This window comes from Macaca fascicularis, chromosome 7 (genome assembly GCF_037993035.2).
Source record: "Macaca fascicularis isolate 582-1 chromosome 7, T2T-MFA8v1.1".
In the NCBI taxonomy this organism is placed as follows: Eukaryota; Metazoa; Chordata; class Mammalia; order Primates; family Cercopithecidae; genus Macaca; species Macaca fascicularis.
In genome coordinates, this window is record NC_088381.1 from 41,784,877 (window position 1) to 41,811,455 (window position 26,579).

Genomic DNA, 26,579 nt, shown 5'->3' on the forward strand with positions numbered 1-26,579 from the left:
TCACTGCAACCTCCACCTCCTGGGTTCGCGCCATTCTCCTGCCTCAGCCTCCTGAGTAGCTGGGACTACAGGTGTCTGCCACCACGCCTGGCTAATTTTTTGTATTTTTAGTAGAGACGGGGTTTCACCGTGTTAACCAGGATGGTCTTGATCTCCTGACCTCATGATCCGCCTGCCTTCGCCTCCCAAAGTGCTGGAATTACAGGCGTGAGCCACCGTGCCCAGCCCCAGTCAACACATTCTTATGTCATGGTTACTATGTACCAGTGACTAATATATACTATACTCATAGATATGTTCAATTGATCCTCACAACAGCCTCATGAGGTACATTTTAAGTCTATATAGTTGAGGAAACAAAAGCGTATAAAAGTTAAATAACTTATCCAGTATTTCACTGTCAGTAGATAAAAGAACCAGGTAGTGTGGTTCTAGAGTCATGCGTTTAACTACTGCACTATGCTCTGTAGGACTCACTATTTGATCCTCCTGGATGAAACACACTTTTTATTGCATTGTTGGGCCCACAAAAAGTAATAAAATTCTCTAAGAACATGCATGCAAACTCTTACGTTACTACATGGAATTAACATTTATTGTATAAGTGTTTTAAGCAGTCAAAAGTAAACTCAGGAATTGAGGTTTGTTGTTGTTGTTTCCTGAGATGGAGTCTTGCTCTGTCACCCAAGCTGGAGTACAGTGGCATGATCTTGGTTCATTGCAACCTCTACCTCCCTGGTTTAAGCTATTCTCCTGCCTCAGCCTCCTGAGTAGCTGGAATTACAGGCATGCACCATCACACCTGACTAATCTTTGTATTTTTAGTAGAGACGGGGTTACGCCATGTTGGCCAGGCTGGTCTTGAACTCCTGACCTCAGGTGATCCACCTGCCTTGGCCTCCCAAAGTGCTAGGATTACGGTCACTTTGCCCGGCCCCTGGAATTTTTTTTGTTTTGTTTTGTTATTCTTTTTGTTTGTTTGTTTTTTGTTTTTTGAGTTTTTTTGTTTGTCTGTTTTTTGTTTTTTGATATGGAGTCTTGCTCTGTCGCCCAGGCTGGAGTGCAGTGGCCTGATCTCGGCTCACTGCAGCCTCTGCCTCCCAGGTTCAACCAATTCTCTTGCCTCAGCCTCCCAAGTAGCTGGGACTACAGGCATGTGCCATCATGCCCAGTTAATTTTTTTTTTTTTTTTTTGAGACGGAGTCTCGCTCTGTTGCCCAGGCTGGAGTGCAGTGGTGCATCTCCGCTCACTGCAAGCTCTGCCTCCTGGGTTCATGCCATTCTCCTGCCTCAGCCTTCCGAGTAGCTGGTACTACAGCCCCCCGCCACCATGCCTGGCTAATTTTTTGTATTTTTTTTTAGTGGAGACGGGGTTTCACCGTGTTAGCCAGGATGATCTCAATCTCCTGACCTTGTGATCCGCTGGCCTTGGCCTCCCAAAGTGCTAGGATTACAGGCGTGAGCCACCACACCCAGCAGGAAGTGGTTTTACATGAGCAAGCGATTAAACAATTGGAAACTATCAAAAGTGACCAGATAGACTGGGTGTGGTGGCTCACAAGTGTGATCCCAGCACTTTGGGAGGCCAAGGCAGGCCGATTGCTTGAGACCAACCTAAGCAATATAGTGAGACCCTGTCACACACACAAAAAAAAAGTTTGCCAAGTATGGTGGTGCATGCCTGTGGTCCCAGCTATTTGAAAGGCTGAGGTAGAAGGATTGCTTGAGCCCAAGAGGTTGAGGCTGCAGTAAGCTGTGATCACACCACTGCATTCCAGCGTGGGTGTCAGAGCAAGATTCTGCCTCAAAAAAAAAAAAAAAAAAGTGACAAGATGATTTTGAAAAATAATCATCTTCCCCACCTAAAAAAAAACTCTTGAAAATGAATAACCTAACTGTTAAAATTACATGGATACATTGAATTAGTATTTTACCCAGCTGAAAAGAGAGTTCATGGATTAAACAACAGATCTAAAGACATATCCAGAAACAAGATGGAGTATATGTAATGATAAGAGATGTGGAGAATAGAATGAAAAGGTCTAAGACATGTCTAATTATAGTTTCTGAGAGAAGAGCAGAGAAAGTAAGAGAACAGGCAATATTTAAAGAGTCTAAGAATTTTCCAGAACTGATGAAAGACATATACCTACTTGTAATATGTGAATTCATAATACAGAAAGTGCAATGTTTACTAAGCAAAATAATTAAAATGAAATAAATATACTCAGATTGATTTCACAATACCAAAGACAAAATATCTTTAAAAACTGTCAAAAGAATAAAAGAGGTCACTTAACAAGGAAATGGCAAATGGACAGCAAAGTGGATGTAATGTTACTTAACACTAACAGTGGAAACTAGAAGATAACTGTCAACCTAGAGCTGTGTAGTGGCAAAACTATCTCCAAGCATGAGGACAAAATAAAGGACATTTTCAGATAACTAAAAACAGAACAAAGTTGGAGGACTCACATGTCCTAATTTCAACTTATTACAGAGCTACAATAATCAAAACAGAGTGGTCCTTCATAAGAATAGACATATAGAGCAAGAGAAAATAATTGAGAGTCCAGAAATAAGCCCTCACGTTTACAGTCAATTGCTTTTTATCAGAAGTTCCAAGATTATTCAATGGGAAAAGAAGAGGCTTTTTACTAAACCGTGGCAGGTCAACTGGGTATCCATATGCAAAAGAATGAAGCTGGATCCTTACCTCATACCATATACAAAAATTAACTTAAAATGGATCAAAGAATAAATGTAAGAGCTAAAACTCTTAGAAGAAAATATAGGGCTAAATCTTCATGATCTTAGATTAAGCAACAAGTTTCTTAGACACTAGAAGTATAAGCAACCAAAGAAAAAATATATTAGACTTCATCAAATTTAGAAATTTTTGTGCTTCAAATAAATCTATCAAGAAAGTTAAAAGGCAACCGCAGAATGGGGGGGAACTCTGCAAATCATGTACTGATAAAGTCCTAGTATTCAAAATGTATGGAGAACTCTTACAACTCAACAATAAAAAGACAACCCAATTTTTCAAATGGGCAAAGGATTTGAATACACATTTCTCCAAAGAAGATTTACACATGATCAATGAGCATATGCAAAAGTGCTCGAGGCCAGGCACGGTTGGTCATGCCTGTAATCCCAGCACCTTGGGAAGCCGAGGTGGGCGGTTTACCTGAGGTCAGGAGTTCAAGACCAGCCTGGCCAACATGGTGAAACCCTGTTTCTACTAAAAATACAAAAAAAGGAAAAGAATTAGCCAGGCATGGTGGTGGGCACCTGTAATCCCAGCTACTTGGGAGGCTGAGGCAGGAGAATCTCTTGAGCCTGGGAAGCGGAGGTCACAGTGAACCAAGATCGTGCCATTGCACTCCAGCCTGGGCGACAGAGCGAGACTCTGTCTCAAAAAAAAAGAAAAAAGAAAAAGAAAAGGTGCTTAAGGTCACTAACCATTAGGGAAATGCAAATCAAAACCACAATGAGACACCACAATCATTAGGATAGCTATACTTTTTTAAAAAGCAGAAGTTACCAAATGTTGGCAAGTATGTGGAGAAATTAGAACCCTCATACATTGCTGCCAGGAACATAAAATGGTGCAGCTGCTGTAGAAAACAATTTGGCAGTTCCTCAGAAGTTAAACAGAATTACTGTGTGACCCAGGAATTCCACTCTTGCATATATACCTAAGATAATTGAAAACATACGTTCAAACAAAAATGTGTGCATGAATGTTCATACCAGCATTATTCGTAATAAGCAAAAGGTGAATACAACTCACATGTTCAACTAGTTAGTAGATTAAATGTGGAATGGTCATACTCTGGAATATTATTCAGCCATAAAAAAGGAATGGAGTAGGCCGGGTGCGGTGGCTCATGCCTGCAATCCCAGCACTTTGGGAGGCTGAGGTGGGTGGATCACGAGGTCAGGAGATCGAGACCATCCTGGCAAACACGGTGAAACCCCATCTCTACTAAAAATACAAAAAAAATTAGCCAGGCGTGGTGGTGGGCGTCTCCCAGCTACTCAGGAGGCTGAGGCAGGAGAATGGTGTGAACCAGGGAGGCAGAGCTTGCAGTGAGCCAAGATTGCGCCACTGCACTCCAGCCTGGGCGACAGAGCGAGACTCCGCCTCAAAAAAAAAAAAAAAAAAGAAAAGGAGTAGTAATACATACTCCAACATGAATGAACCTTGAAAACATGCTAAGTGAAAGAAGCCAAACATAAAAGACTACATATTATATGATTCCATTTATATGAAATATTCAGAATAGGCAAGTCTATAAAGAAAGTAGCTTGGGCCGGGCGCGGTGGCTCAAGCCTGTAATCCCAGCACTTTGGGAGGCCGAGACGGGCGGATCACGAGGTCAGGAGATCGAGACCATCCTGGCTAACACAATGAAACCCCGTCTCTACTAAAAATACAAAAAAATTAGCCGGGCGAGGTGGCGGGCGCCTGTAGTCCCAGCTACTCGGGAGGCTGAGGCAGGAGAATGGCGTAAACCCGGGAGGCGGAGTTTGCAGTGAGCCGAGATAGTGCCACTGCACTCCAGCCTGGGCGACAGAGCGAGACTCCGTCTCAAAAAAAAAAAAAAAAAAAAAAAAAAGAAAGTAGCTGGCAGGGGCTGGGGGCACGAGGGATAGGGAGTGACTGCTAATGGGTACCTGGTTTCTTTCTGGGATTAAAATATCTGGAATTAGAAAGTGATGATGGTTGCACAACCTTGTGAATATACTAAAAACTACTGAACTGTACATTTTAAAATGGTGAATTTTGGCTGAGTGCAGTGACTCACACCTATAATCCCAGCACTTTGGGAGGCCAGGGTTGGAAGATCGCTTGAGGCCAGGAGTTCAAGACCAGCCTGGGCAACATAGCAAGATGCCATCTCTTTAAAAAAAAAAAAAAAAAAAAAGTGTAGTGGTGAAACCACTTTTGTAAAATTATGACTGAGACAGTGAAAGAGATCTAACTGCTTTCCCAAAGCAGACCTCCTTCTTGCCTGGGGGCTAGATTGCCTCTGTAGGACTGACATTAGCCACAAGATTAGAAATGATGGTTTAGGAGTCATGCAGCTGGAGGCTGCAAGATTCTGACCCTCCCTAAACTGCCCCTAAGATCAGTACTTGAGGTATTTTGCAGACCCTGCACTTGAGGGATCAACTGGCACCAGCCAGATCAATTAACTGGCTCATCTGATCTTGTGACCCCCCCCCACCCAGGAACTGACTCAGTGCAAGCAGACAGCTTCGACTCCCTATGATTTCATCCCTGACCAGTCAGCACTCCTGGCTTACTGGCTTCCCCCCACCCACCAAGTTGTCCTTAAAAACTCTGATCTCTGAATGCTTGGGGAGACTGATTTGAGTAATAATAAAACTCTAGTCTCCCCACTCACAGCTGGCTTTGTGTGAATTACTCTTTCTCTGTTGCAATTCTCCTGTCTTGATGAATTGGCTCTGTCTAGGCAGCAGACAAGGTGAACCCCTTTGGCAGTTACTGTGGTACACACCTATAGTCCTAGCTACTCAGGAGGCTGAGCTGAGGTGGGAGAATAGCTTAAGCCCAGGAGTTCGAGGCTGCAAGTGAGCTACAAGGTGCCACTGCACTCCATCCTGCATGACAGAGCGAGTCCCCACCTATAAATATATATAATAAGTAAATAAATTGTGAGTATTATGTGATGTGAATTATATCTCAGTTTAAAAAACCCGATGGTTCTACTAACAACAGATTTTCACTAAAGTAATTTCTAAATTATATTCTGAGGGGTACGGGCATGGAGGCTCACGCCTGTAATCTCAGTACTTTGGGAGGCCGAGGCAGGCGGATTGCTTGAGGTCAAGAGTTCAAGACCAGCCTGGCTAACATAGTGAATCCCCTTCTCTACTAAAAAAAAAAAAAAAAAATACAGAAAAATTAGCCCGGCGTAGTGGCACACACCTGTAGTCCCAGCTACTTGGGAGGCTGAGGCAGGAGAATCACTTCAACCCGGGAGATGGAGGGTGCAGTGAGCTGAGATCGTGCCACTGCACTCTAGCCTGGGTGACAGAGGAGACTCCGCCAAAAAAAAAAAAAAAAAGATATTCTGAGGGGAGAAGAAAAATGACCTTCAAAGCAAGATCTGAGATGATAAACATAAAATCTAAAGAAATATTGTATAAAATAATAATAAATTTACTTTGAAGAGTGAAAAAACTTAAAATAGTGTTTGGAGTTAAAAATGCTGTTATGTATAATAAGTCAAGATAAAGCACTAAAATAATAGAAATAATGTAAAACTTTTAAGTTGATAGACCGAGGAAAACTGGAATAAGAAAAGTATTAATCCAAAAGCTGACAGGAAAAGAGAAAAAGTGGCCAGGTGCAGTGACTCATGCTGATAATGCCAGCACTTTGGGAGGCCAAGGCGGATGGATCACCTGAAGTCAAGAATTCAAGACCAGCCTGGTCAACATGATAAAACCCCATCTCTACTAAAAATACAAAAATTAGCTGGGTGTGGTGGTGCACGCCTGTATTCCCAGCTACTCAGGAGGCTGAGGCATGAGAATCACTTGTACTTGGGAGGCAGAGGTTGCAGTGAGCCGAGATTGTGCCACTGCACTCCAGCCTGGGCAACAGAGTGAGACTCAGTCTCAAAAAAAAAAAAAAAAGTGATAAAAATAGAAAACACCAATTAAGATGGTAAAAACAAGTCCAAAAATATCTGTAATCACCATATGAATTTACTAGCTTCAGTAGTTAAAATTGTCAGGTTGGATAAAATAAACTAAAATCCAGCCATAATGCTATTTACAAGAAACAGATCTTTAAACAGACACAAGATGAAAAGTAAAAAGGTGTACTGAGCAAATACTAAAAGTTGGAAGCTATGTAATTAGACAAATAGGCTGTCAGACAAAGCATTATAGGAACAAAGAACATAACTATATAATGTCGATTCAACTCACAAGAAGGTGTGAAAATTCAATAATAAATATGCACCCATTACAATAATCTGTAAATGTATAAAACCAAACTGAAGACTCATAGGGAAAAATTGCCGAGTAGAAGATTTCAACAAACTGTATATTTACTGAACATAACAATGAAGCTTGAGTTAATGGCCTTATATAGAGCATTGCATCCCCACGATTAAAGAATAGACACTTTTCTCTTTTCTTTTCTTTTTTGAGACGGAGTCTCGCTCTGTCACCCAAGCTGGAGTGCAGTGTGGCACGATTTCGGCTCACTGCAACCTCCGCCTCACAGGTTCAATCGATTCTCCTGCCTCAGCCTCCCAAGTAGTTGGGATTACAGGCCCGTGCCACCACGCCTGGCTAATTTTTGTATTTTTAGCCATGTTGGCCAGGCAGGTCTTGAACTCCTGACCTCAGGTGATCTGCTAGCCTCCACCTCCCAAAGTGCTGGAATTGTAGGCAAGAGCCATGGTGCCCGGCCTTAGGACTGCCCTTTATGCCGCACCCCCACGATGGCCACAGTTGATTGGACTAGAGGCAAACTCCAACTGGGCCAAGCAGATTGCCTCTCCAAGGAATTTGATTGGATAGCAGGATTTCCCTCTATTTCCCACCCCTGCCATGGTTGATTGGACTAGAGGTGGAGCCCCAATTCAAACTGGGCCAATCAAATTCGGTCTTCAAGAGAGGGCTCTTCATTGACTTGAGATGTAAATAGGGTGGCCAGCTTCTTCTGTGAGCCCAGAGGAAAAGAGAAAGCATATCTGCAAGCGGAATCAAGGGTTCCTGCAGAAAGGAAAGACCAGGCAGTGAGAGGGAGAGACTGCAAGGTAGACTGAACAGAGAGAGAGACTAAGAAGAGAGAGAAATTGGCCGGGCGCGGTGGCTCACGCCTGTAATCCCAGCACTTTGGGAGGCCGAAGCGGGCGGGTCACGAGGTCAGGAGATGGAGACCATCCGGGCTAACACGGTGAAACCTCGTCTCTACTAAAAATACAAAAAATTAGCCGGGCGCGGTGGCACCTGCCTGTAATCCCAGCTTCTTGGGAGGCTGAGGCAGGAGAATCGGTTGAACTCGGAAGGCGGAGCTTGCAGTGAGCCGAGATCACGCCACTGCACTCCAGCCTGGGCAACAGAGCGAGACTCCGTCTCAAAAAAACAAAAAACAAAACAAAAAAAATTAGCCTCCCATGGTGGCGGGCGCCTTTAATCTCAGCTACTCGGGAGGCTGAGGCGGGTGAATTGCTTGAACCCAAGGGGCAGAGGTTGCAGTGAGCCGAGATCGCGCCATTGTACTCCAGCCTGGGCAACAAGAGCACAACTCCGTCTCAAAAAAAAAAATTCAGAGACAGTTTGAAAAACAGAGCATGTAACCCAAGATTGAATTAGAAATTGAGAGAGCAAAAACCACTAAGCATGAGACAAAATAAGAGAATGGAAACCAGAGAGAGTGATTACTTGGATTCTGATGGCTCTGCAGTTCTTGGTTCCAGTCCTTCCCAGGGTTACCTGGCACACCTGTTACTTGTAATCAAAAGACTCTCAGTGCACAGTCCCACCTCTATTCTTTGGCTCTAGCCAACACCTTTACCTGAAACCCCACCCTCCCTGCACTACCTCTAATTTTGCGTAAATCCTCTCAATCCTTCCAGACTCTGTTCTTGTCCCATCATCTTGGTGACATTTTTCTGTTATCCCCCCACCTGCTAGAACTCTTTGAACTTGAGAGAACATTGTTTGAAAACTCCCTTGTTTGTAAGCAGAAACAACCTGATCTGCCCATCTACCTGCCTGTTCCCCTCCTCCTTGCCATACGGTACCCACCTTCATAGAATTCGCACTCAGTAACTGAGTTTTCAGTAGGCTGCGACTGAAACGCTAGGGCTTTTCTGAGATGAGCGTTTTGTCTATCCAGTGTGCAGTCTCCACAGGGGAAAAACCAATGAATCAGCAGTGGTTTGATGAACTGAAAGCATGCTGGGAATGGTGCTATTAGCCTCACTGAAAATCATGAAAAAGGCTTTAGAAATCCTTCATTTATAGGCGAGTAAATTGAGGTCCAGGGGAAATTCACACAGCTAGCAAGGAGCACATTTGATTTTGGAGGCAAGACTCTTAGGAATTAAGTATCATGAGTTCAACTCAAGAATGTTTGCTAGGCCGGGCGCAGTGGTTCACACCTGTAATCCCAGCACTTTGGGAGGCTGAGGTGGGTGGATCACCTGAGGCCAGGGGTTCGAGACCAGCCTGGCCAACATGGTGAAACCCTGTCTCTACTAAAAATACAAAAATTAGCTGGGCATGGTGGTAGGCACCTGTAATCCCAGTTACTCGGGAGGCTGAGGCAGGAGAATCGCTTGAATCCCGGGAGCGGAGGTTGCAGTGAGCCAAGATCTTACCACTTCACTCCAGCCTAGGCGAAAGAGCAAAACTGCGTCTCAAAAAAAAAAAAAAAGAAGTGTTTCCTTGTCTGAAAGAGAGGTATCTACCTGCCAACCCCACATCTGTTTCTGCTTGTGCCTCTTGTTCCTGACAGCCACACCATCATCAGGCCAGCTCCTAGCTATCATTCAGACCTCAAATTAGATGTCGCCTTTTCTAAGAAGACCACCACTTCCTCAAAGTCTGATGCCACGACATGTAGTATATTTAGTACTATCTCATAAAAGCTTGTCTACTTGCATACGTGGTTTGGCACTCAATAAATGTTTGGCGAGTGAAGGAGTCAGGCATCAGATGCTGTGTGCTGGAGTCCATTTATTTAGGCCGTCAATTGAGAACAGCAAGGAAAGTGCCCTAGAGTGAGGAACCAGTCAGCTCACCTTCCCCAGCACCTCCTCCCTGTGAGTTTGAAAGGAACTGGTGGTCAGGTTGAAGCAGCATGCACTCTGGCTCCTGAAGTGGCTGGGGCGACGGTGCTGCAGATAGCTATACACTGACCCCTCAACAAGGGCAGTCAAGCCTCCCCAAGCAGTCAGTGAGAGCTGCTTCCTGGGAGCAGTGGGACAGATGTGGAGTCTGGAAGTGGGTCAAGTTGCAATCACAAGGCCACTAGTCCTCACTCCTGCAGATGCTTGCTTTTTCTGTGGTTATTGGGATGTGCTCAGCTAGAGAAATTTCTAATTGATTACAAACTGAATTCCCAGGAGCTTGGTTTGATCCAAGAGTGCAAATCCAGCCCAGGCCAGAGATAGGTAAAGGAGCTGCCCTAGGCTGACCGGGGCATCAGGGAAAGCTTTTTGTCCTGATTGTAAACAGTGCCCTGTCTTCTCCCAAACCCTTTGGCCTCTAGCCTGACAGATTCTGGAGAGGTTGGGATAGGGGCAGTGAGTGCATCCTAGCCAACCCCACACCACACTACCCTGACTGTAATGCCACTGAGATTGCTCTGGCACCACCTGCGGGCCTCTGATTTACTATTGTAAACCAAATACCTTTTCCAAAACCAAAACTGTGCCCATTTGGACCAGTTGTTTTGCTCCAGGGACAGGGTCTGTAACACACAACAGAGATCTGGTGTCTGGAAAAGCTGAACATCTTTAGAAGAGCGTAAAGAAAAAAGAAAAAGCCCATCATTTCTGAGTGAGGCTGGCCAGGCCAGCTGGAGAAGGCAACAGGCTTTTGGGGGAGCCAAAGGACCACTTGGCCAGCTTGTCAGACCCTGGGCCAAGCCATTGTATAAGCTCCAAAGTATTGGAAAGAAGGAAAGAAAAAAAATCAGGACATGTTTTTAGTTTTGCTCAGGAGCCCAGAACATGCTCACAACTCCAGGAATCTGCTCTTTTCTGCAAACGGAAAATGTGATCCATGAGAACAAACTTGACTGCTGGAGTGTGTGCCTATGTTGCCCTGCCCTGTAACTTAGGGGGCCAGGACCTACACCACCTGTGACTGCTTTCCAGAGTCCGCTGTACCCCTCTGAGCAGCTGGCTCACTTTAATAGTTAAAAGACAGGACAGTGGCCTCAGAATCAAAATACAGAATATGCATTTATTGACATCTGCCCTGGGCTACACTGGGTTTCTAGCAAGAACAAAAGCAAATGCAAAGGGAAATGTACAAATACAATTAGCAACCTGGTGTAATTGTGGATACCAGGAGATGTTCTTTCCAGACTTAGTAGAGGAACTATGATTACCCTATATTTAATAGCTTAACTTTGAATGTGCACTAGAATTCCAAATTTAGCAAAGAAATAAATAAGTTATTTACATTTCAAGTAAAAATATTGCATTTTATTTCTTTATTTCACCACCATTTATATGTATGAACTATGATCAAGGCTTGCTTATATCCTGTGGAGCAAGGCCAAGAAATATGTTTTTTATTGGTTATTTGATCTTCAGCATCAGATTATCACTATTGCAGAGGTGGGCAAAACCATGCAAAAAGAAGAGGAAGTATATTTGCATTAATGGCATTAAATGAAGAACTGTTGAAGCTGCAGAGTTTTACCAGTGGCCAATTTCTTGTGTTTCTTTTAAAGAACAGTTTCACAAAGGGGCTTTATTGTGCCATTTTGGGGGCCACATGCCAATCAGTATCATGGGACAAAGTAAGTAAAGGCATGAAGAAACAAGCAAATTGCACCAAAACAGATGTGCTTAAATTAACCAAGTGACAGTTTGTGCATCAGTCTCACAATGGCTATCACATGAAATGAGGGGAGAAGAGGGTGAAGTACCACAAAACTCAGTTGATCAGGGGCTGTTGAGCAACTCTAGGAAATCTCAGAGAGGCCACCGCTCCCCGCTGGCGCTGGCCACTCCTGCTCGCTCGCTGCTGCCTCCTTAAGGGCACTCTTCCTTGGACAGTGCCTGCAGCAGGAGACCGGGCTGGGGTGCTTTGGAGGTATTGGAAGGCACTCTGGCGGCCTACCTGCCTCTCTACGCAGTTGAAGGTGAGGGCTACTCCCACATTGCTCTTCATGATTCTGGAGGAGCCATCGGATGTGCCATCAAAGCACCGGCCAAGCGCAATCTCCTTGGCTGTTCGAGGGTCCTGGTCAGTGACAGTGTAGATGCCATAGTTGTGGCCTAGTGGGTCCAAGGGTGCCAGCATGGTGTACTCACTGGTGTCGTTGTTGACTGCAAGTGGCAAGTGGTTGACCAGGTACTCATGCAACATGGGGTTCACACTGGCTCGACGGCAGCTGCCCTGGGGAATGACCTTCACCAGGGTGCGGTCCACACGGTCCTGGTCATAGAGCATCCCACTGCACTTGAACTCCAGACAGGCAGCTGAGACATTGGGCTGGTCCCTGTCCCGAGTGCTCCTCACATCTCGGATTCCATACAGCTTCCCCACTGTCCGCCGATGAGTGCCCCCCATGTTGCGGGATCGCACATTGACTTCCAGTGGCCCCACAATCTTCACCTTGATATAGCAGGCCCTGAATTCCATCGGCTTTGGCCACCATGCCAGATAGTCTTCAGTCCAGCTCATAGGATCATCTTCATTGAAGGGGACTGTATTGTAGTCATATCGATCCCCCTCAATCTGGTAGAACCGGAAGTGGGCTGCACTGGGTGGTGCCTCTTCACATGCCCGGAGGTTCTCAAAGGCATAGATGGGCCCGTTGCTCTCCTCAGCTGAGTTGGGCCTTGGCTTGGCCATGCTAATCTGGAAGGCTGTCTTTTTAACCCGTGGATCCTCATGGTCCGTCCGACGGTAATTGAGCTTGTTGAGATAGGGCTGAGGGACGCCAATTGCATTTGGGTTGAATTTAGGAAAAGACTCCACTGCTTGCAGTTCCTCCCCAGCCAGGCTTGCCAAGACATAGGCAGAATAGGCATCAGGGGACTGGTCATCACAGAAGGCAGGCACACAGGCCCCATTGGGGCCTGTGATGACACTGTCAAAGCGGCCCCAGGCCCTAGGGTTGGACGAGAAGCCAGTTCTAGGCTCCAGATTAATCACGGAGATCACAACCCCCTGGATCTGCTCACTAGGCAAGAACCTCTCACTCCGGTAGGCCCTCACCTTAACAAAACACCGCCTGCTTTCAGGAACATCCAGGTTAAAGAGCCTTCTCTCACGGATCTCCATGTTGCCCACCAGGAAGGTTCTGTCTTCCCTTTTGTTCCTCCTTTGATTTTCAAATTTGAAATCACTTTCCTCCTCCCACAGCCCTGTGTCTGGATTGAGTGACCAGAGTTTCACTGTGGATATGTGCTCTGGCATCTTGACCTGGGTCGAGTCCAGGTGGACCTTCACTTTGCCAGCATTAAGTGGCTCTGAGGTGACCTCATCTCTGAAGTCCACAGAGAACATGCCATATGTCCGAAGGGGGAAAGTGTCTCCTTCGTCATTGATGAAGTTCAGGTCACTCTGGGCAGCTGTGGCTGTGGAAATATTCCGGGGATCCAGGAAGGTCACACTGGCCTTCACTTTTCCTGTGTAGGGCTCCCCATTCTGCCTGTAGAAACTCTTGGATGGAATCTCCAGTTCAGCCATGGGGTCTTCACCAACCATTTCCCCCAGAGGAATGATGTTGGTCTCCATGGCTTCCAAAGTGATGGGCTCTTTTCGACGAAGCATCTTAATTTCATGGAACACGGCACTCCCCTTCTTGTTGAAAGGTAGCACTTTGGTGGTGTTGACGAACTTCTGCAGCCTGTCCACAAATGTGAGCACCAGCCTCTCGGTGTCCTGGGGGACATGGAGGGTGAAAGTACCCTTGTAGCCAGTCATGCTTACACGGCTGTTCCCCATGTACACATGGCCAAAGCGCATGGGCTCCCCATTGTCAGCAGCACTGACACGGCCCCGCACGATGCTCCGAGTTTCTGTACACCGCTGGCAGCTGCACTCCTTGGCCACCTTTGTGGGTAGCGTGTAGCCACTGCACTGGATCTCCCTCTCCTCTGTTTTGGAGATGCCACAGCAGTTCTGCACAGCATCACGACACCTGATCCCATTATCCTGCTGCCCTGCACAAGTCTTGACAGGGCAGCGTCCCACGTCATAGTAGAAGGAGTTGGTGGCATTCTGAAAGCAATCATGGGGCAGCCGGATAAGATAGCTCTCAGGAACTGGGTTGCAAGGAGTCTCATCAGGTGCTGTGGAGGGAAATGTTGTGGAAATTAAGATGTAAGTTTACATCCTACACAAAGAGTACCTCAACCTCACCTCTCTACAGTGTTCTGTGGTTTTCAAAGGACTTGTGTATCCATGACTCTCATTCTCACAGAACTCTCTGGAGGGAGATGGAACAGCTATTACTGATCCCATTTTATATGTGGGGAAACAGAGTTGGTTGATGAGACCACTATAGTGGCAGTTTGTCTCAATGGAGGGGTCTTGAAAATTTGTGAAGGTGTTTTGGGTTATCACCAAAATTGGGGATGTTACCGGCATATTGTGGGTAGGGGCCATTGAGGTTCTATGTCCTGCAATGCATAGTACCATTCTGCATAAAGAATCTTTCTGTGTTCTGAACGACTTTCACATATTCCACCAGACACTCATGTAGGTAGAAAACCTGTTTAAAGTGATCAAAGCTTTGAACGGATGCAGTGGTTCACAGCTGTTATCCCAACACTTTGGAAGGCCAAGGTGGGTGGATTGCTTGAGTCCAGGAGTTCGAGACCAGCCAGGGCAATATGATGAAACCCTGTCTCCACAAAAAATACAAAAACCAGCTGGACGTGGTGGCACACGCCTGTAGTCCCAGCTACTCGGGAGGCTGAGGTGGGAGGATTGCTTGAGCCTGGGAGGTCAACACTGCAGTTAGCTGTGAGAGTGCCACTACCCTCCAGCCTGGGCGACAGAGCAAGACCCTGTCTAAAACAAAAGGTCAGAGCCTAGTATCTTTTACATGGCTTTAACCATATACTGAATTTTTCAAGAATGCAACTACCATATAAATTGAGCTAAGATTGTACTTTGTTTAGCTCAGAACAATACCAAGGATTGTTCCTCATCTCAGGAAAATTAAGTTTCTACAACACCATTACCTAAGGACTGTGAATGCCAGAATGATACCTCTGTACCCATCGGCATTTGTAGCGGCTGTGTTTATGGTGACCTTGGATTTAAGTGCTAGTGGCTAACTTCTTGATTTGTCTTCTCGTGTCAATGTGCCAAAGCATTTAGATATGGGAATACACACTATTTTGTTTTTTTTGTTTGTTTGTTTGTTTGTTTTTTTTGAGACGGAGTCTCACGCTGTTGCCCAGGCTGGAGTGCAGTGGCGCGATCTCGGCTCACTGCAAGCTCCGCCTCCTGGGTTCACGCCATTCTCCTGCCTCAGCCTCCTGAGTAGCTAGGACTACAGGCGCCCGCCACCGCGCCCGGCTAATTTTTTTTTTTGTATTTTTAGTAGAGACGGGGTTTCACTGTGGTCTCGATCTCCTGACCTTGTGATCCGCCCGCCTCGGCCTCCCAAAGTGCTGGGATTACAGGCTTGAGCCACTGCGCCCGACCAATACACACTATTTTGTATTAAAATTTTAAAAATTTATCCTTTGTTGTATAGTTAGGACCGTGCATATATACATTTGGAAATTATATGTAGTTATCTATAAATTTAACTTCAGAATAATAAAGTAGTATTAAGAATTACTGTAGCAAACAGGGAAACTTGGTGTGATGGGTTGGGACCACTGCTGAGGGCTCCACATCTCTGCCAACATCCAGAGTACCCTGTGTCGTGTCTGCCCTGAGGTCTGTTGCTCAACATTTGTTGTTGTTGGTGGTGTTTTGTTTTTTTGAGATGGAGTCTTGCTCTGTCGCCCAGGCTGGAGTGCAGTGGCACGATCTCGGCTCACTGCAAGCTCTGCCTCCCAGGTTCACGCCATTCTCCTGGGTCAGCCTCCCAAGTAGCTGGGACTACAGGTGCCCACCACCTCGCCCAGCTAATTTTTTGTATATTTAGTAGAGACGGGGTTTCACCGTGTTAGCCAGGATGGTCTCGATCTCCTCACCTCGTGATCTGCCCTCCTTGGCCTCCCAAAGTGCTGGGATTACAGGCGTGAGCCACCGCACCCGGCCTGTTGCTCAACTTTTTAAGAGTCTGAAGTAGTCCAGGATCCTTCCAATACATTCTGTCCTTCTTTGCCTTTTGTTTTGTTTAGACCAATTACTAAGCTATCTTCCTTCCTACTCATTTTCCAAAGACAGGCCCCTTATTGGTCTTTGGCCTCTAACCTCTCCCCATCCAGTTCTCTTCTTGAAGCCAGCTCTAGATCACCCTTTCTTATAAAGCCCCCTCAGTTCCCACTTCTGTATCTTTACCCATGCGGGCCCCTCAATCTGTAACATCCTCACCTCCACATACACAATCCCTGCCCATTCTTTAAGACCAGGGGTTCTAACCTTGGTTGAAAATTGGAATCACATGGGGAGGTTTTAAACTATGTATGCCCAGGCCATATCTCAGACCAATTAAGTCAGACTCTCTGGAGGTAAGACTGAGGCATCAGTATTTTTAAAAACCCAATCAGGTCATACCAATGGGCAGCCAAAGCTGAGAACCATTATTTAAGCCCCCGCTGGAAAGCTGCTCCCTCAAGTAGCCATCCATGGTCACTCCCACCTGGGAGGTATCTACCATCTATTAGAGTCCACAGCCCCTTATCTCCTATTTTAGCTGCATGTTTCTTTTCTTCTTTTTTTGGAGACAGAGTCTTGCTCTGTTTCCCAGGCTGGAGTGCAGTGGCATGAAGTTGGCTCACTGCAACTTCTCCCTCCTGGGTTCAAGCTATTCTACTACCTCAGCCTCCTGAGTAGCTGGGATTACAGGTGCACGCCACCACGCCTGGCTAATTTTTGTATTTTTAGTAGACACAGGGTTTCACCATGTTGTCCAGGCTGGTCTCGAATTCCTAACCTCAGGTGATCCATCCACTTTGGCCTCCCAAAGTGCTGGGATTACAGGTGTGAGCCACTGCACCCGGACTTAGCTGCATTTTTCTATCTTGTTTGTCTCTTATTTACATGTCTTCACTCCCCCTCAAATGATGGCTCCATGGTGGTAGGATTCAGATCTGTACCATCGTTGTGTCCTAGAGGTCCTGGCACTGTGCACAGTACAGAAAAGCCTGAGCTTGGCCAGGCACGGTGGTTCACGCATGTAATCCCAGCACTTCGGGAGGCCGAAACAGGTGGATCACTGGAGGTCAGGAGTTTGAGACCAGCCTGGCCAACATGGCGAAACACCGTCTCTACTAAAAATACAAAAATTAGCCAGGTGTGGTGGTACACGCCTGTAATCCTAGCTATTCAGGAGGCTAAGGCAGGAGAATCACTTGAACCCAGGAGGTAGAGGTTGCAGTGAGCTGAGATGGTGCCACTGCACTCCAGCCTGGGTGACAGAGCGAGACTCCATCTCAAAAAAAAAGAAAATAAAAGAAAAAAGAAAAAGCCTTAGCTTTTACCGCATAGTTATGCGCACCAGCGTGCTCAGCCAGCCCTGTTGCAGACCCAGGGGCCCCGGGGACCCAGACAGGCTTACCTATGACAATCAGCTGGGCAACCTTGGACTTCACAGCCCCAGCATCACTCTGGGCCTTGCAAAAGTACTCCCCCGCCTGGTCCGGCTGCAGGTTCCTCAGCACCAGCTTGCTCTCATGCTTGTAGTGGGAAGGATCCAGCAATGTGTCATTATGATACCTGCAAGGGATGGAGAGGTGGACCCTGAATGGGCAGTGGGAGGGCAGGCATTCCTGGAAAAGTGCCAGGAGCAGGCAGCCAAGGAGACAGATGGTGAATGGGTTCCCACTAATGTCAATATCACCTTTGACTTGGCTCATCCAAGAGTACTAATTGGCCTGGGAAACAAGGAGCTTGGTTCTAAGCCCCAGCCCTACCACATACCTGGCTGGGGATGCTTGGGCAACCTCCCCCGCCCCATCTCACCAATCTGTGCTTCAGCCTTCTGGTCTATATAATGTCAGCAATGACTTCCAGCTGACTTCACAGGATTGTTGGATGGGTGAAATAAGAGAGTGACTATAAAATGTTTGTGAAGGATAAAGGACTCACAGCCATAAGGGATTCTGCTCTTGTTTGCTTTTTTTTTTTTTTTTTTTTTTTTTTTTTTTTTAAACATGGAGTCTTGCTCTGTCTCCAGGCTGGAGAGCAGTGGCATGATCACAGCTCACTGCAACCTCTGCCTCCTGGACTCAAGTGATCCTCCTACCTCATCCTCCCAAGTAGCTGGTACTAGAAACACAAGCCTGCACACCTGGCTAATTTTTAAAAATTTTTATAGAGACAGGGCTTTACTATGTTGTCCAGGCTGGTCTTGAGCTCCTGGGCTCAAGCAATCCACCTGCCACAGCTTCCCAAAGTGCTGGGATTACAGGCATGAGCCTCTGTGCCCGGCCAAAGGGTTCTCCTAGCTTTGAGGGTACAATGAGAGAGCTTGCTGGTTGTCTGGCTCCCAACCCCATGGCTCCCATTTGTAAGTCCCAACATCCGGGCTCTGTACCACTGCCTTACTTGTAACTTTATTCTGTTGGTTATTGTTCTTATTAATAAGTCCAGACCCAATGCAAGAAGTTCTGGTTTCCAAGAGGAGAATTGGGCAGGGTAGCTAGCAGAATACGCACCAAAAATACTTGTCCGGACTGGGCTTCCCTTTGGCCTTGCAGCACAGGGACACGCTCTGCCCAGCTCTCCGTGCTTTTGTCTCAGGGTTCATCACCATGTATGGAATCTCTGGGACAGAAGATGAGAAATAGCATTTTGGGTTTGTGTGTGTGTGACAGGTTCTACTGAGCCTTGCTCCCTCAGGGTCTTTGGTGGTGTGAAAATTGTATGGCTTCACCCCTACCCCCAGCCCATCTCCATTGGTCCTAAGGGAATTGGTTCACAGTGGAGTCTATCCTTCCACACACCCCATCCTGGAACCTCTCCCATGGCCTGTCAAGCAGCATCTGGGTGGGTCAGTGGAGAAACAAGGGGACCTTGTGTCAGCCAAGATTCCTAAGCACTACCATTGGTACAGAACTGACCATTTTGAATAGTGCAATATTCATGTTCTGCTGCCCCTGGCAGAATTTTCTGGCCATCCGGCACCATTTCTGAACTTCCCAAGCCTTTCTCTCTGTGACCTTCAAACCTCACACTATATTGTATTGACCGTTAGATAAGGTGGCCAGGGAAGACTTCATACATTTGAGGGAGCAAGCCATGCCAATATCTACAGGAAGAACATTCTAAACAGAATACATGCAGCAAGCACAAAGGCCCTGAGGCAGGAGCGTGCCTGTGTGTTTCAGGAACAGATAGGAGCCCACTGCAGTTGGAGTAGAGTAATTTGGTGTGGAGAAAGTAACAGGAGAGGAGAGCAGAGAAGAAATGGAGGGCCAGATAATATAGGGTCATGCAGATCATGGTAAGGATTCAGGGTTTTACTCCGAGTTAGCTGGGAAGCCAGCTTTTATCACTATAATCCCTTTATTTAAAAATCTGGACCTTCTCACCAGCCCTACCCCAGAGAATTTAGTTACCTGCTCTCACAAACTCTGCATTGATGGTGGCTGCCTTCAGGCTTGTCTTGGGCATTGTGAGTACAATGGGGGCAAACTTGACCTTTGTGATCTTCAGGATGCTTTTGCCATCAGGGCACAAGCCAGGGATTCGGAATCTCCCATCACTGTCTGTCTGGGTCAGCAGCTTAGGTGTCTTGGTTAGCAGGTAGACAGTGGCCCCTGAGGCTGGGGCACCTCCAGGAAGGGAGACAGCCCCATGAAGCATGAAGTCCTGGCACATGCAGGCATCACAGTCAGCATTCACCTGGCCCATTGGGCAGGTCAGGTCACAGGCTGTGGGACAAGGGGCCACATCAGTAGGGATTCTATGGATTCTGGCATTCCTTCAGCCACATCACAGATCACTTCCTCTCCTCCTTGGCCTTTGCTACCCTCCCTTATCAGCCTGCATGACTAACTCCTACTAATCTTTAAAAGTTATCCCAAGGCCGGGCGTGGTGGTTCACACCTGTAATCCCAGGACTTTGGGAGGCCAAGGTGGGTGGATCACCTGAGGTCAGGTGTTTAAGACCAGCTTGGCCAACATGGTGAAACCCCATCTCTACAAAAAATACAAAAATTAGCTGGGCATGGTGACACGCACCTGTAATCCCAGCTACTAGGGAGGCTGAGATAGGAGAATCACTTAAACCCGGGAGGTGGAGGCTGGAGTAAGCCAAGATTGTGCCATTGTACTCCAGCCTGGGCAATGGAGCAAGGCTCTGTCTCAAAACAACAACAACAAAAACTTAGCCCAAAATACCTCCTCTAGGAAGCTCTCCTGGATTCCCCCAGGCTGATAATTGACCCTGCCCTGTGTTCCTATATTATCCTATATATCTCTCATTAGGGCACATAATAGATGCTCAATTAATATGTGGTGAGTAAGTAAATGAAAAATCCATCAGTCTCAAACTGACCCTCTAACTCCTTTCTCATTCTTCAGCCTCACCCACCACACCCTGCCTAGTGCCAGGAGGGAGGGTGGTACCTGTACAGTCCTGGCCCATGCAGTGCTGACCCTCTTCAGTGGCCTCGCTGCACAGCGACACCGTCTCTGCCAAGCAGGTGCGAGTGCGAGTCTGGACCCCAGTCTGACCACAGGCAGCTGAGCACTTGCTCCAGGGAGACCACAGGCTCCAGATGTGCTCTGTGTCTCGGCGCAGGGACCCTGCAAAGTGAGATCAGCAGACGGTCTGACTTCCCTCTTGAGGGGACTCTGTCAGGAAATCCGACCCTGAGGCTGTTTCTTCTCTGGTAAAAACAAGGTTTCCATTTATGTTGTAGATGTCACTGATGTTTATATTTACTGCAATGATTTTTCCAACAGATGGAAGTCAAAAGTCTTGAGGAAGTGAGGTCTCTAATTTTCACAGAGGCACCATATGGGCTAGGGGTCGCCGTGAGAGGTGCTTGTTGGCCAAGCACTGGGACTTTGATATGCTCTCCCGAGATGTGCAGGGATAGCACTATCTTTCTTCTTCACCAGTGTGGAAACAGCCGCATGCTCCTGTGGAAGGACTCCCTGGGAAGTCAGGGACCCCTGGGAAGTCGGGGCCTGGAACGTGCAATGACTTGGACAAGAAGCCCCTTTCTGCCCACCTTCCTCACCTCTGGCCTGAGGCCTGTATACAAGAATGGGGTCTTCACACCTTGCTCAGATCAGCCTGATTTCCCACCCCAGGTGACCACCACTGACTCCTGGGCCTGGGGGATCTTGTGGAACCCTAAGGGGGAGGATCCCCATCCAAGAAGGGAGTAGACCTGCTCCCCCTAACATCTGTATTATCCATGGTGGGAGGGGATATAAATGCATAGGCTCTGCAAACACAGACATGGTTCAAACTCCAGCTCTGCCTTATCAGCTATGGAATCGTGAGAAGTTACCTAGCTTCTCTGAACCTCGTGTCACTTGTCAAGATGGAGATCCCTCAAAGGTCAGTTGTAAAGGCTGAATAATGTGGATAACTAGCACAGTATCTGGCACATAGGAACAAGAATAGAAACTAACACTCAGTGAGCATTTACCTCGGTTAAGCCTCTGCGTTCATATCATTTAATCCTCATTAAAAACCCCTACGAAGACTTTATATTACCCAGGTGTCACATATGAGAAACCTGAGGGTAAGAGAATTTCAGAAAATTTGTCTAGGGGACACGTCATATGGCAGGCTCAGAATTCAAACCCAAGCAGCCCCACTTCAGAGCCTGTGGTCTTCACCGTGGTGCCACTCAAACACAATAATATAGGTTGAGTAGAGAGTACCCATAAACACAAAACTCTATTGGGAAGGTTCTGGCACTAACGACAATACTTGTTTATTATTAGAGAGTCCAAGCATACGCATGTGTGTGATGTTGAGAGTTCTGGTGGCCAGAGGCAAGTTCTCCCTCTCCCTGAGTAGAGGCTAGTGGGAAGTAGGGTGGGGGTGGGGCGTTCTGGCTTACCTGGTGGGCAGAGGAAGCGTACGGTGTAATTAGAGCAGTTCTGACCAGGCCGCTGTTCCCTGTTGAGGCACCAGAAACCCTCACGGGGACTACCATGGACCACTTGGCCAGTGTTGCCCGCGGGTGTCCAATCAGTGGTCCGAGCCTCTAGCCACAGAGGACGGGCACATACACGGTCCCCATAGTAGAAGCGAATGGCGTCCAGCCGCTCATAGTCGCCCTTCCCACCTGGGTAGTCGATGTTGAACCATGTTGTCCACTCACCAGGGCCTGAGAGACATAGCCAAATTGAAGAGGAGCCGTGATCCTAGTGCGCTCTAGTTCTTTCCCTCTCACCCACCCCCAGCTGGCCTCAGGCCCTATCACATTTGTCTCTCCAGTATCTCTCCAATCCCCTCTACACCTGCCACTGCTGAGGCCTCCATTCACGCTCTCATCAGCCTGGCCAAACCATGTCAGTCACTTTCTACATCAAGGCTCCTCCTCAATGCCATTCACACCCATCCCTGATCCTGCAGTCAGGGTGAGCTTTCTCCATGTGGCTCGGGCCACATCACCTCCAGCTTTAAGATCCTCTAGCTAAGCATTCATGGTGCTAGTGAGCTGTCCCCAGCCATCTCTCCATACTCATCTCCCCACTCCCTTCCCACCAGCCTGTGCTCTGGCCCCAGCAAGCTCCACAGCATTCCTGAAATGTATCAGGCAGATTCCTGATTCTGAGCTGTCTTATATACTAAGTTCCTCTGCTGGACAGAGATGGAGGCCAAATACTTGTAAAAGTAGGTTTCCATGGAACCCTGACATCATGCCCTGGCTTCAGAGATCCACTTAGGAAGCTCGGTAAAGACTGCCCCTCCAGCCCCTTCCTGCTTCAGCCACAACTCACTCTCCAGGATGTCGGCAGGCTTGGAAAAGATGCTGGGGTTCCTCTTCCCAGGCTGGACTCTTCTTACCGACTGGGTGAGCATCGTCTGTCTCCCTGAGGGCCAGGAGGAGAAGCTAAGTGAGAGGCCAGGACTGGAAGTTACAGCATTCCTCAAGATGCAGGGAAACAGTGTGAGGTGGCGGATGGAACACGAGCACCAGGCATGGGTTCAAACCCCACTCTGCTACTTACTGCTGTGCAATCTCAGAAAAGCTTTCCTCCTCTGAGCCTGTTTCCCCATAACATAGGAATGCACTAATAACTCTGTATCCTAGGGTCCTGGTGCATTATTCAGGTGATAATGAATGTAAAGAGACCTGGCATGTAGTGCACACTCAATGAATGGTGGCTCCCTTTTCACTCTTGTTCTAGAAATGGATTATCAGATGCTCCTGAGCAGCCAGTGGCCTGGGACTCCTGCTTTGGTGTCTGCACCTAACCTTCTTGGCAAAATGGAGCTTTGTTTTCCTCATCTGTAAAATGGAGATATTAATTCCCACCTTGCAGGGTGAGTCAGTTGGCATGAGGATTCCATGAGATAGAACGTAAAAGCCTCTGAAGTATATACAGATTGACAGCGTGGGCTTCTGAGGCTCTGCCACTTTCTAACTGTGTGACCTTGGGCAAGTTACTTAACCCACCTGACCCCATGCTCTCTCATCATAAAATAAGGATAATAATAGTTCCTGCCTTAGAGGATTGTGGGGATTAAATAAGCTCATTCATAAAATCCACCTAGAACACCTAGCACATAATGCATGCTGAATAAGTGTTGGTAACTCCTTTTAGCTCAACACCTGGCACAATAGATGGCCATTTACTTTCCCTTGGGAGTCCACTCTCCCACAAGAGACTCCTAAGGCCTAATTGGGGCAGTGGTCTTCAATTTTCCACACGAGGCTGGCAGGGACTGCCTGAGGATGGGTACAGGGTCCTCGGGCCACAAGCAGTTCCAGCTGTACCCTACCTGAGGCTGGGTTGGAGTCTCCAGAATGGGAAGGAGAATGCAGAGCAGAGGACTGCAGAAGCTTTGATAGGCAATTAACGCTTACTCCAGGAGCCAAATCCGAATTCTCTATGCTGCTTAATTGGGGTGACAGGAGCTCTTTTAATCAACCTAATCTGATTTCCCCTCAGATGGTTGAATGTTAATCATCTTTACAAGCAGCAGCTGTCAGGGTGGAAAGAGCAAGGTAGGACTCAGGCACACACAGGGGTTGGTTCCAGGCTGAGACAGCCTTTGTTCCTACATTTGTGGCCACAAATCCTGCAAGGCATATAGCTTTGAAACAGGGTTTTCAGCAATTTTTTTTTCTTTTTTTTTTTTTTGCTTTACCTGAGTATGTGCTTAGAAATCAGGAGAGGAAGGCGAGGAGGTGGAAGAGAGTGTGCAGGGGAGGGCTAGTAGCTCTGATGCTTAGATGCCTTGGGAAGTCTACCAGTTCCTTCCAGAGCTCAGTATCACCAGAGGATGCAGTTAGAGGGTAAGGAGATCGGAAGGGGTTCTGGTGTGTCTGTGAAATTTGGCTGCAGGGTCTAAATGAAATTGAGCTTTGGGCCAAAAGAATTTTCATAAAACTAAAAACAGACCAAACCCCAAACCTACTTCTGAGAACTCGCTGATCCCCTGTGATTCCCTGTTACTTTGGCTGCCAGGAAGCTTGGAGCTCAATTTAGTACTCTGGGGCTAAAAATAACCCTCTTATCTTTTTTCCCTCCCTCTGAATGACTGCTCATCCCTCTCCTCATATAAAAGTTCTGTTTTGTGAGTTTGAACAATGGGAACAATCTCAAGTTTTGGAGAAAAACAAACGGTATAAATTATGAATAAATCCATAAAGTGGCCTCAGGTCTTAAGGCCTTGCTGTGTCTTAAGGCAGATGCATAGTTCAGTTCCAGACCAGACACGACTTCACTGTGGCAAGTGGAAGATTTGGGAGCCAGCAGATACTTAGCCTATACCCAACACAGATGTGACTTCCAGGACCAGGAAGGAGAACACCCAGGCCTTGGTCCCCACCATCTTTCCCCCAAGCCCCGTGGGAACGTGGCAAGAGGTAGGTGAGGGTGCTTCACAGAGTTTCTGACTCTGGAATGCGGTCCCCTGGGAAGTTTCTCAGATCCAGTGACCTGTAAAGAAACAAAGCTTGTCAGGTTCCATATTTCTGAATCACTGCTTATGGTTCAAGCAGAAATACTTCTTGACCTGTCAAGGAGGGAAAGGTGGAGAGAATGATATGAGAGTGACATTTGCCCGAGTCGTGAAACCAGGTAGCTTGGGAGGTACAGAGGCTCAGAATCTGAGTTCAAATGAGGCAGACTAGGTTCCATCCCTGGGGGTAGGCTCCAGGGCCCCACATGGAGATGGGGCACAAGGATGCGCAGGGGCGAGGGGATTCCTTGCCAATGAGTAGAGTCCAGGGCTCACCCCCAGCAGCCTCTTGGTGACTCATCAGTCACTTCTAAGACCCAGGCTTGAGGGGCATTTGTTTTGCCATACTTTGATGGAGTTCACACTCTCACACAGACAGGTACATATTAAGGCCTGAAGACTTGGCTCCGACTACAGTGGCCTCTCATAAGGCAGGCTGACTGGAGGGTGCAGATGCCTCGGACATACCACCTCCATGAACACATTCCCAGATGTGCACGGGCTGCAGCTGGAACACATTTCTGGCCTTTTTGTTTGGGGCCTGGCTGGGAGTTACACAGCCAGGAGCCAGCTGAGGGAAAGCAGAGGGGATGCATTGTGAGAGGCCAGGGCTCCCCAGTAACTGCTGAGCGTGGGTGAGGAACTGCAAGGGTCAGAAGAGGAAAGCAGGCCTGGGACTAGGGCAAGGAACCATGGGGCGTGCGTGGCCCAGGCCGCAGCTGAGCAGAACATTTTTATGTCTCCCTAGAGCTCTGGCCAACCCAGAATCTGACTCGTTTCTGGGGATTCAAAAGTGGTTCCCTTCAACCTCCTAAGTCCAGGGTGTGGTAGGAAAGGGAAGAGACCTCCTCTCTAAAAAAAATATGTATCTGAAAACACTTGGATATTCCAGGGGAAGAACAAACCAGTCCCATGCTGCAGACCTTCTAGCTCTAAAACCACTAGCCCCACCGCTACCTGTTTCTCGGATGAGGGAGCAGAGTCACCAGGACGTCCCAAAGGCCTCCACATTGCGTATCTCACTCTGGGCTCCAAGCAGGGAGTTGAGCAGTCTGCTGACCTGCACCGCATTCAGCCTGAGCCTGAGCCTGCTCCAAGGATGTCTGGAGGCTGAGGTGGCCTGAGACACCTTGTGGAAAAACCATTTCCCATCTGGCAGCCCACGGAAGTTTCTCAGTATCCCTGCCGTTTCCTCAGCATATGCCCTGTTGGTTAGGCTCGCCATCCCACGCTCCTCAGAACACTTGGACAAAGCAGACTGACTGACCGCAGGGAATAAAGCAGGGCACCCAGAGGTAAAGAAACCCTAAGTGGGACCATTTGGGGGTTCCTGTCCTCAGGTCGGGGAGGGAGAGGACTTTGGGCCAATGGGGGAAAGCAGATTCCCAAAGCAGAAAGGGAGTCTTCTCTGTGGGAGATGAAGGATTAGATAGCAAAAAGTGGGGGGAGGTGGGGGAGAAGGGAATGGGGTAGTCAGGGGAGGGCAGGAGCAGTTGAGTCCAGCAGTGGGGTGCAGGGATGGGGTGAGGGGAATAGGAGTGGAGCTCACCGTGTCTTGAGCAGGACTCCTCAGCTGGGGGTCCAAGCCTTCGCC

At 47.5% G+C, this 26,579-nt stretch overlaps 1 protein-coding gene across 1 annotated transcript; it reads right to left on the reverse strand.

Moving 5' to 3' along the window:
• Nucleotides 1-11,194: 11,194 nt before the first annotated feature.
• CILP (cartilage intermediate layer protein) lies at nt 11,195-26,579 on the reverse strand. The gene is made up of 9 exons (XM_005559814.5): nt 26,535-26,579; nt 24,796-24,963; nt 22,795-22,887; nt 21,909-22,178; nt 20,452-20,631; nt 19,440-19,754; nt 18,537-18,645; nt 17,438-17,595; nt 11,195-14,042 (listed from the first exon to the last, which is right to left on the reverse strand). The coding sequence occupies exons 2-9, from the start codon at nt 24,854-24,856 to the stop codon at nt 11,674-11,676; spliced, it is 3,555 nt and encodes a 1,184-aa protein (XP_005559871.3). The 5' UTR covers nt 24,857-24,963; nt 26,535-26,579; the 3' UTR covers nt 11,195-11,673.

What these genes read in the sequence shown, in the direction of transcription:
- CILP (XM_005559814.5), bottom strand. Translation starts at nt 24,856, where the DNA reads ATGGTGGGGACCAAGGCCTGGGTGTTCTCCTTCCTGGTCCTGGAAGTC. An exon ending in CATGGGCCAGGACTGTACAG is followed by an intron (nt 19,755 to 20,451) that starts GTACCACCCTCC and finishes CTTGTCCCACAG; the next exon opens with CCTGTGACCTGACCTGCCCA. An exon ending in TGCAGAGTTTGTGAGAGCAG is followed by an intron (nt 18,646 to 19,439) that starts GTAACTAAATTC and finishes CTTCTGTCCCAG; the next exon opens with AGATTCCATACATGGTGATG.